This window comes from Excalfactoria chinensis, chromosome 3 (assembly GCF_039878825.1).
Source record: "Excalfactoria chinensis isolate bCotChi1 chromosome 3, bCotChi1.hap2, whole genome shotgun sequence".
NCBI lineage: Eukaryota > Metazoa > Chordata > Aves > Galliformes > Phasianidae > Excalfactoria > Excalfactoria chinensis.
In genome coordinates this window covers 84,402,166-84,412,533 of record NC_092827.1, presented here as the reverse complement: position 1 = coordinate 84,412,533, position 10,368 = coordinate 84,402,166, and the positions used below count along the sequence as shown (strand labels likewise).

The window sequence follows — 10,368 nt, the reverse complement described above, 5'->3', positions numbered from 1 at the left end:
TATTATATTTCACTGTACTGTATTATATTATGTGCTATTATATGATTAGAATAGAATATCAAAATCTGTGTGGAAGCTTATAAAGACCTGAAGTCAGCATATGTATTTCCAAGAGCAGAAAACTAGGAGTTGCATCTGAACTGGAAACTAGACTTGGAAACACGATATCTTATGAACACGGTCTCCAATTCAAACAAAATACATTTTTTTGAACCACTGGACCCTGGATTCTGTTCCATGGTGAGAACCAGAAGGAAAAACAAGAAAGAGAATGGGCTACCTACTGCAAATTGTAATAGCCACTTGGAGAAATGGGTTTCTTTCTCATGTTGTCAAGTTCTTAAAAATAAGCGTAATCAGAAGTGGAAGTTCAGCTCTGCTGGCTTTGGGAGGGGGACATCTGGACATTTCTATGATTTCAACCAGCATTTTTTAAAGCAACTTTCCAATCAGCCCCGCCATGAAGCGCCGTATTGAAAACCTATTTCTGTAGAAATAGAAAGCCTCCCGTTGATAACAGTGGGAACACACCATGGCCTTTTGCTCATTTGGAAGTACAGAAGTTTGAGACAGATACGTATTTCAAACCAGAAATGAAAGCTTTCGGCCCACATAATACATAATGTGATATGTTTCATTTTTATTGCGTAACGCCGTCATTATTTATGATGCTAATAATGTATATGAGTATTTTCTTTTAACGTAATTAAAAGCAGTGGTAAAAGTGAACCATTGGAAGGACACCGTTCAACAACAAAACTGTCTTGCACTCACTTGCTCATTATTTTCCTGTAATGAAAAGGTAACTACAGACAGCCATAGAATTTTTATAGTGGAAACAACAGGAGCTTTGGTGCCTCCCAGTGAGGAAAGGAAAGGCTTTGTCTAAATGTAATGTAAGAATATTTCATCAGTAGCAACAGTGTGGCATCTATGCCCCCCAGACCTTTTGACAAAGCCTGAAACAAAATGGGGAAATGAGGCCATGAGAAACGAGGAAATGAAGCTATGAGACCTCCTTATGAGGCCATGAGGAGATGCAATATGAGAAACTACTCTGTCGTGTTGCCAGATTTGAAGGTCAACAAATGCAACTGTTCCCTTTTATATTTGATTCAGGCATTATACAGGTGTGCTGCAGTTCCTTGCTGAATAATGAGGAGTTCCTCCTTCCATCGTGGCCATTTAGAGATTAAATTAAACTGAATCCAGAGCTGCACCCCAGAACTGCTCCGAAACTATGCTAAGTGCTGTTAGGAAGCACATCACACACTTCAAATCTGCCATGCTGGGATATTGTAGCGGCATTCTGTGTAATGTAATGTACCCACAGTACTTACTGGTTCAACATTTGGGTACAGATGCACACATCCCTGCTTTCCATCACATCCCTGCTTTCTATCCTGCGTTCCAAGTGTCTCTTTGCACCACTGGGTTTATCTTCAAAGCCCTTTGCCTGCGCTGCCACACAGCAGTCTGCATACAGCATACAGCATACAGCATACAGCCTTTGACCGAGTTGCTGAAGAATTATTTCTGGAAGAATCCTTCTCCTCGTTGCTTTCGGAGGACAATTAGTCAGAGCCAATTGCTACTGTTTTACATAGCTTGAGTTTTTAAACACTGCAGTGTTAAAAAGCGCTGGGCTGCACTCTTCTAAGTTAGGTGTGTACCAGCTGGGTGGCCTGCCCTAGTTCTTAAATGGCAGAACGTATCGTTTGTACAGCAGAAACGTCTGAGCTGTGAGTCAGTGACCGCACAGCGCTGCGCGCTGCTCGGGGCTCATCCGGACACCGCGCGACGTGAGCGGCCTCTGGCGCTGCCGGCGGGCCGCCAGGAGAGCGACATTCACACAGCAAGCGAAGGCCCACGTGCTCTGTCTGCACCGGGCTCGGCTGCTCAAAAGTGAAACCGAGGCGTCGCTCATCCGCCTCGGAAAGCACGGACGGAAGCAGACGGAGACACGGAGCCCTGACAAGGCACCGAGCTCCTCCCCCGCTCCGAGCGATCCCGGCCCGCTCCGTCCCGCCCGCCACGGCACCGGGCGCGAGGCGGCACCACGGCACGGGGCCGGAGCAGCGCGAGCTCTCGCGATATCTCCCACGCACCGCCTCCCAGCGGTTGAGCCGGCCGTTACCTGGCGGGCGTTGTTTACGGCGGCGCAGCCAATGGGAAGCTCGGAGCTCGATCGGGGCGGGCCAATGAGAGGCAGGGGCGGCGCGTTCAAACCGTGTCGGTGCGGCGGCCGGCAGCTCGCGGTGCGGCAGCGCCATGCCCAGCCGGCCCGAGGACTACGAGGTGCTGCTCACCATCGGCGCCGGCTCCTACGGCAAGTGCCGCAAGGTGCGACGCAAGGCCGACGGCAAGGTGAGCTGCCGGGGGGGCGCTGCCGGGGGGCAGTCGAGGCTCCGGCGGCTCTTCGTCCCGACTTAAGCCGCTCGCGGCGCGTTTTGCGTTCTCCCTTGGGTAGATCCTGGTATGGAAGGAGCTGGACTACGGCTCCATGACGGAGGCGGAGAAGCAGATGCTCGTTTCGGAGGTGAATCTGCTCCGCGAGCTGCGACACCCCAACATCGTCCGCTACCATGACCGCATCATCGAGCGCAGCAGCAGCACCCTGTACATCGTGATGGAGTACTGCGACGGCGGGGACCTGGCCAGCCTCATCGCGCGCTGCTCCAGGGACAGGTGCGCTGCGGGCGGGGCGGAGCGGGCAGCGAACTGCGGGGCGGGCAACAGCCAGGCTGAAACGGGCAAGGGAGGGACGGAGCGCACGTGGGCAGCTCCTGAGGCTGGTGAAGTTGAAGTACACCGTGTGGCTTATGTGAACGTTTCTTAACGCTTTCACAGGCACTACTTGGAAGAAAGCTTTGTTCTCCGAGTGCTGACCCAGCTGACGCTGGCCTTGAAGGAATGCCACAGGCGGAGCGATGGGGGAGTCACTGTACACCGTGACTTAAAGCCAGCCAACGTGTTCCTAGATGGCAAGCAGAATGTTAAGCTTGGAGATTTTGGGCTGGCTCGGATATTGCATCATGACACCAGCTTTGCCAAAACTGTTGTTGGAACCCCGTACTACATGTCTCCAGTAAGACCTCTGTTCTGTCCCTTTTCTCCTCTCCAAGGTCTGTTTTTTGCTGGTATTGCTTTCAGAGTCTGCTCATACTTTGGAGGATTTAATGAGGAGTTGCTTGTCTGAAGTGCAGGTGCCTCATAAAGTGTACGTATGTTCTAGAGGCAAGATTGTTTTGCAGGAAGTTAGCTTAGTTCTATATGCTGGAACTATTATCGAGGTAAGTTGTGTTGGAGTACCTTTCTCTGTAGAAGGAACAGAGAAGCTAGAGTATTCCTGTTTTGTAGCAGCAGTGTAAAGAGGTTATTAAATTACCTGCTGAGGGTGAAGTTTCAACTTGTATTAGAAATGAGCAAGAGTTATTTCTCCGATACAATGGTTTGGCTTTTTTCTTTTGTTGGGAAAATAATTGACACAACCCCACTTTTCAGTCACATTATTAAGGACTGATGCAGCATTTCAGTCTTTAGTTGTTACAATAGTTATTATTTAGTTATTAGCTATTGCAATAACTAAAGACCCCGCTAGTAAGAATTGCTATGGATGGTAATTAAAATGATTCTCAGAAGCAACCCCAAAAACCAGAGGTAAATTCAGGTTTGAACAGGAGGGGGTGCTGCTGTAATATGAGAAAAATCTTAGTGAATAAACTGATGGTTTATCTCTTTTTTTAGGAGCAAATTAACCACATGTCATACAATGAAAAATCTGACATCTGGTCTCTAGGATGTCTTCTATATGAGTTATGTGCTCTCATGTAAGTATAGTAGTGTGCTAATTAATGTGGAAGCGTAACTGTTAATGTGCATATCATTATTCTTTATATCAAGAGTAGCTTAAAGGATCTGGGGATGAGTCCTAGATGTTTATTTCTGTGTTTGTCTTGACAGTGAGTAAGCAGTCCTTGCTGCTTATTTCTTAGTCTGACACTTGAATGAAAATAAGTCCTGTAAAACTGGTGAGATAATTCAAGAAAGATACTGTTCTTCAGGCCTCCATTTACAGCTTACAACCAGAAGGAGCTGGCAGAAAAGATAAGGGAGGGGAGGTTCAGACGAATACCGTATCGTTACTCAGAGCAGTTGAATGAACTTCTCAAAGAGATGCTGAACTTAAAGGTAAGACTCAGTTCTTAATTTTCTGCCTATGATATGAGCTAGTACCGAAGTACTGGGTTTCCTCCTCAGTTTATGAAACAAACTAATCTGCAGTAGTGGTCGCCATCATCACCAGCAATATTACCTGTGTAGGAAGGTGGGAAGCATTACTTGAGTATACTTAAAAAGAAAAAAGAGAGTGAGCAGCATCAGCAGCTCAAGAATTACTCTGGGTTAACAGGGTGTGAAATAGTGTCTCAGTATGGTCTATTGGAATTGTCTAATGACATACTTCAACAGGGTCTAACTTTAGGGTTAAAATTGTTCCACCAAGCTGTATAACGAACCTAAATCTCTAACAGATGTGGATTCTTCAAGTTCCCCACCCATTTAGGCTCTGAAAGGAATAGATATCTGTGCTGGGATAGCCAGACTTGTGGCTTCTGGTGCTGAAGGCTGGTAACAGCCTCCTACCTCAGCTTTTGCCTAGTTAAATTAGTACAGCGTGTCAGGCCTTAGCTGTTGCCCTTTCCACACTTATTTATTTTAATCAGCTTCTCCTTCACTGTAAAGCACATCAGCTGCTTTCCACCTGGGGATGCATCTTGCCTGGGGATCTGTGGTAATTTTTTCTTGATTACAGCTGAGAGTTATGGGTAACTTCTTCCCTTTAGGATTATTGCCGACCTTCTGTTGAAGATATTCTGCAGCATCCCTTGATAGCAGATTTAGTGGCAGAAGAGCAGAGAAAAAATCCTGATAAAAGAGGCCGGAGATCAGGAGATCCAGAGAGGGCTCAACATTTGGACGCTCCAGTGAATGAACTGAAGCTGAAGGAGCAACAATTACAAGAAAGAGAGCAAGCCATTAAGGACAGAGAGCAACGACTGGAGCGTATGAGATTTCCCTTTGGGAAGGGGGTGGCAATGGGACTTTGATCCAAAAGAATAAGTGCTGATGATGGAAATGTAGACTGTTTTCAAAACTCGTTTTAATGCACTAGGCTGTCATACTCCTGTAGTTGGTACTGTCCAAAGGCTAAAACAAGAATGTTTGGCCTTAAATAGTCTATAGTGGCTTGTTCTTGTTTTCAGTTGCTAAGATGTACTTGGCAGTTCAGAAGTGTAAGCCTGGTCTGTGAAGACTATTAAAACTGTGCAGTAATTAGCGAAGTATGCAGAAAACCAGGGTCCAAATACACTGCTCTGTGCTGTGCAGTGTAGGCTGATCTCCATGTACTCTATGCAGATGAGCACTAGCCTTACGCTCACTTTAGGCTATATATTAATGTTGGAGTAAAATATACTTGAGTGAACGGTCATCTGCATTCATAGAAGCTGCATTCTACAGGTAGCTTACATGAGAAACGGTGGAGGTGGCTGATGTGTTAGGACTTCTTGTCAACATATAATGCTTTTTTACATATGTAATAGGCTCTACTATATAGGTTTTCATCTATATTTATGATTTTCTGAGCCTGAATAACAGCTACTGTTGATAGCTGACTTTTCAACTGGCATCTAAATACTTAGTCCTGGCGTCATGTTTGCCACCAGATAATGTGCAGAAACAGAGATCTGCTGTAGCTTCATTGTGGCATATGTTACTTTTTTTTCCCCTGAAGCAAAACAACCACCACGCTTAAGAGCACTTGTTCAGTGCTTTATTAATGTATTGGCGAAGCTTGTATCTGCGTAGCAGTTACCTTGCTTTGTTTAGAGATACAGCAGCAGAAGATAAGAACATCTGGCAGGCTGTTACTACTGTCTTTTTTTTTTTCCACAAGAAAATACACCATGCACAATCCCTCTAACTTTAATATTAACCTTCAAACATTACATACTCTCCTATTTCTACTTCCAGAGAGAGAACGGGAACTCTGTGTTCGAGAGAGGCTGGCAGAGGACAAACTTGCCAGGTATTTTATTGACCTAGAACTGCCTAGATTAGAAGCTCTACATCCTTACAACAAAAAAAGTTTATACCTTTCCCTTTTTTCAAAACAGAGCTGAAAAACTGATGAGGAACTACAGGCTCTACAAACAGCAGAGGGCATCATCTTCTGCAGACAGCCCAGGTATGCAGGCATACGAGGAGCCACTTGAACTCATAGATGTAGGCTGGTGTGACCAAAAGAACACTCATGATCAGTGTGCTATATGTAGTCCCATTCTAGCAATACAAAATCCCATTATCTCTGCCTGGGGAGAGACTCTTGATTTTCTGCTTTACAGGAAGATGTGAACAATGCTCACTTATCAGTGTGAGCTGCCACTGTCAGCCTTGTGGTTTTTTGTTTTGTGAATTAGATTCTTGTGATGATCTAATGTAAGTTCTGACTTGTAATCCAAGCCTCCTCAGAGCTGTACTTATTTTAGTTGTCTTTCTTACGGACCTTTGACATAGTAAATTTCAATAAAAATTCAAATGCCTGATTACTTCTACTCTAGTTTTAACTTCTCAAGCCCTCAGAGTGGGAGTTAATATTTGTTGCAAAATGTATTATAGCACCCAGCTGTGATCACTGCCTCACTTAAGCTCAGAAGAACACAGTGTTATTAATTTATTTCAATTAAATTCACAAGATCCAAAAATATGCTTGACAGTGTGCTATAATACTTGACTACTTACACCTGTTTTGCAGGATCTATTAGCTCACAAGTGTTTTAGCCTCACTTTGGCCTTGGTAATATCCAAATCCTCCCTGTAACAACTGATTGTGTCTTCTGCTCATTGCACTTTAATAGTACAAGTGACTGATGTACTTGATACTACTTTGGCTTTCTGTTAGAAAGAGCAACAGTAAAAAAAAATCTTGGATGGGGTTATTAAACACTGGCTTTGAGGTAGTACTGCTAGAACAAAGAAATGTGAATATCCTTTAACATGAAGCAAAAAAATCTTTATTTAGTTTTAGTCAGGAAAAGCAAGATAAGCATGCATCGCTGCCTCTAATGTAAATAAAACTGAAGCTGCTCCCCTTGAGTGGTTATCACAGTGTGAAAGAACACAAGTAAAACATTCCTGGAAGTTGGTGCTATTTGAGTGTTTATAATATAGCCATCTACTCTAACAATCCTCTTTCTCCCAACACTTTCTCCCAACATCTTCTAGTTGACACATTCTTTAATGGAAAATTAAATAAAAACTAAACTTGTTTTGAGCTTTCTGCTGTTGGTGGAAGCATAAAGCTAAATAAGCTTCAGTGCTTCCTACTGCTCTCTTCCCAGTCTCCCCCCCCTTCATACTATACTCAATTTTCAAACACTAATATCTGTTAATCTCAAAACAAAGACACTTGGTGTAGCTAACATCTACAGACAGACAGTGCAGAAAAGTAAATGTAGGTGTTGCAAGAGTGACAGGCTCTTGCTCTAGTCTCAGCTGTAGACCATGTCATTGGATACCTCTAACAACGTTTTCTGTGCTTCCCATTTGTTCAGCAGCGTTCTTGTAACACTGTTTCTGAAATTTGCCCACACCTGTTCTTGCAATAAATTAACAAGATCACCTGCTACTAATTTCTTTAGTTTGCTTCAATGTTCTTTCTCATCACCAGATTGCATCTCGCACAGACTCCTAAATCCTATTCTTCCTCAAAGCTGGTTGTGTGGCTCCCTTCACATTAAAATGGAGTACCAAAGTTCCTAGTTTCTGAGTGTGTCCTAATGTTATTTCTGCAGAGAAACAGTTGTTCTCTCCATTCAAAGTGGTGTTTCCTTAAGTGCTCTTCAGAAGCCACAGTGCATATACCCTTTTATTGCAATCATTTTAAAAGCTCATTTTCAAATTTCCCCCCCAAATGAGAAAGAATTACTGCCATAAGCTGAGATGCATTTAATTAGATTACTTGGATCCATAGTTAACAAAATGGGTGACAGGATTAAAGGTTATAAGCCAAGCAATAAATGCTGAGATGCACTAATTCAGATTCTGTTTGTTTGTTTCTTAAGATAACGCACTCCTGCTCCCCTTTTCTACAACAAAGAAGAAGGTCCACTTTGGGAGTGAAGAGAATGGAATGCCTTCTGTCAGTGTGGAGAACTGTCCCCTTTCAAAAGGGAAATGCTCTGATCTCAAAAGACGCCTCTATGCTGCAAACCTACGAGCTCAAGCACTGTGTGAACTGGAAAAGAACTATCAACTGAAGAGCAGGCAAATCTTGGGCATGCGCTGAAACTGTAACATAGGTGTACAGTATTTATCTTTTTAGAGCTGGTTATATGTACAGGACGGTACTTATGCCTTCCTCTTTTAAGCTGGAACCTACTGAAAACATATTTTAAATCTTTATGCAAATTATTTTTTTCTAAGGGCCGAAGAAGTTATGTCACAAAAACAGGTCATTTTGATATCAAACAAGCTGAGCTGTGTTATTAAAAATATATATTTTTTTGCTTGTCCCTGTTTACTACATATTGTTTCTCTGCAAAAAATAATGGTAATAATAATAATATAGCAACACTGATTTTTCTAGACCTGGTGTGAAGGACTTAGTTGACAAAAGTACAGACATTTGAAATCTGGGTTAAAATCACATTGCACATAATGCACAGTACCTGATAAAAGTGTTCATAGGTGGAGAGGTTTTTGTCTGCTTGTGAATGCTTTTGGGCTTGCAAAAGAGCAAAATGGTTTTTTAACATCTCTTTCCTCTACTGAAGTGGAGAAAAGGCTGAATTATGGAATTATAGGTGTTGGAAGGGACCTCTGGATATTATTCGGTCTGACCCTTCTGCTAAAGCAGGTTCCCTAGAGTAGGCTGCACAGGAAAGCATCTATCAGGCAGGTTTTGAATATCTCCAGTAACTGGTGAGTTTATAGTCTTTGCTGCCTGGACAGCTGCATCGCATTTTGTCAGCTCCTGAAAGACGTGGTTCAGGGTGTGTATTTGAAGAAGACCTATTCATTGGTTTACCTTAAAAATGTGGTGTAAACTGAACCCATGGGTCTCTCTCCTGGGCCAGGGCACCACCCAGGATATTGGCACCTATCTTTTGGGGAGGGGCACTCTACTATGAATAGCAAATAATTATTTTCTTGAAGGTTTCAGCCTTCATCTTTCCTCTCGCAGTCCTCTGCTGGAGTGGTTGCTGGTTGCCTTAGGGTGATGTAAATTTAGTAAACTAACTCAGATTCACGAATACAAAAGAGAATCCTTTGGAACTCCAGTGCTGGGTATGTATTACCTATGAACATTTGCCTGGGTTGAAATGCTTAAAACACCCATAGAAAGCAGCTGATTTTATTAACATGTGTTGTCTTGTTGGGCTAAGATTGCTATTTAAAGAGGTATTCTAAATGTTTTCTATCATAAGTACTGTTTAAGATGCTCACACATAATTTAAGGATGACTCCATGCTTTTTCACAATGCTTGTATATACATTTTTTTCTGTTGTGTGCCTCAGCTGCAAAATCTGCAATGCAGCTCTGCTGAGATACATGTGGATCTTTATTGTACAGCCCATAAAAGAGCAAAGGGTAGAATATGCAGTAGTTTACTTCTAATCTGAAAAAGTGGGGGATGCAAGTATTTTGTTGGTCACTGTCGTCTGCAAAATACAGGTAGTCAAAGGAGGAAGCAAAAGCAACCAAGAAAAGAGTAATTAATGATTCAGGGAAGTCTGTATTGCTAACTGGCTGATGCTTGCAAAGCACTTTGCTTTTGAAAAGGCAAAACTAATAAAAAGGCTTGGCTTTTTTCTCTTGGACCGCATAAGTAGAAGAAATAATGACTGCATTTAAAAGGAAGATATCTTCAGAATACCCACAGCTTCTCTTTTCATCTGATTCTCTAGTGACCTCGAGATGGTGCTGTTGCCCTGTAACTGTTGGGAACTGCCCATAGCCCATTGAGACATTACCTAATATCAAATTTAGGATCTGATTGAAATATGTTATGTACCTTGTTTCAGAAAACTGCTGCAGGACACTGGTATATGTAGGCTATGCTTTTGTACTTGTTGGTGCAAATAATTGCAGTTATCTGTGGTTTGCCATTTGCATCTTCTATTCATGTTTTGTAAAGATAGTTGAATCAAAATCTTAGTAAACAATTACGCTATTGTGAACAGGAAATGCTACAGAGTATGCAAACTATCGAACATGATGGCAGTAATAAACGAAAACAGCTTTGGATACAGCTGTAGCACTGAGCTATTTGAAATGCATTACCCACAGTGTCCTCTCAAAATATT

At 42.8% G+C, this 10,368-nt stretch overlaps 1 protein-coding gene across 1 annotated transcript; it reads left to right on the top strand.

Annotated features, from left to right (window-relative positions):
- The first annotated feature begins 2,224 nt into the window (after positions 1-2,224).
- On the top strand, positions 2,225-8,570 carry NEK2 (NIMA related kinase 2). Its single transcript, XM_072332690.1, has 9 exons — positions 2,225-2,367; positions 2,471-2,688; positions 2,851-3,088; positions 3,748-3,830; positions 4,065-4,191; positions 4,845-5,064; positions 6,034-6,088; positions 6,177-6,247; positions 8,124-8,570. Exons 1-9 carry the CDS (start codon positions 2,272-2,274, stop codon positions 8,345-8,347), a joined length of 1,332 nt encoding a protein of 443 aa, XP_072188791.1. The 5' UTR covers positions 2,225-2,271; the 3' UTR covers positions 8,348-8,570.
- The last annotated feature ends 1,798 nt before the right edge of the window (positions 8,571-10,368 follow it).

What these genes read in the sequence shown, in the direction of transcription:
- NEK2 (XM_072332690.1), top strand. Translation starts at nt 2,272, where the DNA reads ATGCCCAGCCGGCCCGAGGACTACGAGGTGCTGCTCACCATCGGCGCC. An exon ending in GCAGAGGACAAACTTGCCAG is followed by an intron (nt 6,089 to 6,176) that starts GTATTTTATTGA and finishes TTTTCAAAACAG; the next exon opens with AGCTGAAAAACTGATGAGGA. An exon ending in ATCTTCTGCAGACAGCCCAG is followed by an intron (nt 6,248 to 8,123) that starts GTATGCAGGCAT and finishes TTGTTTCTTAAG; the next exon opens with ATAACGCACTCCTGCTCCCC.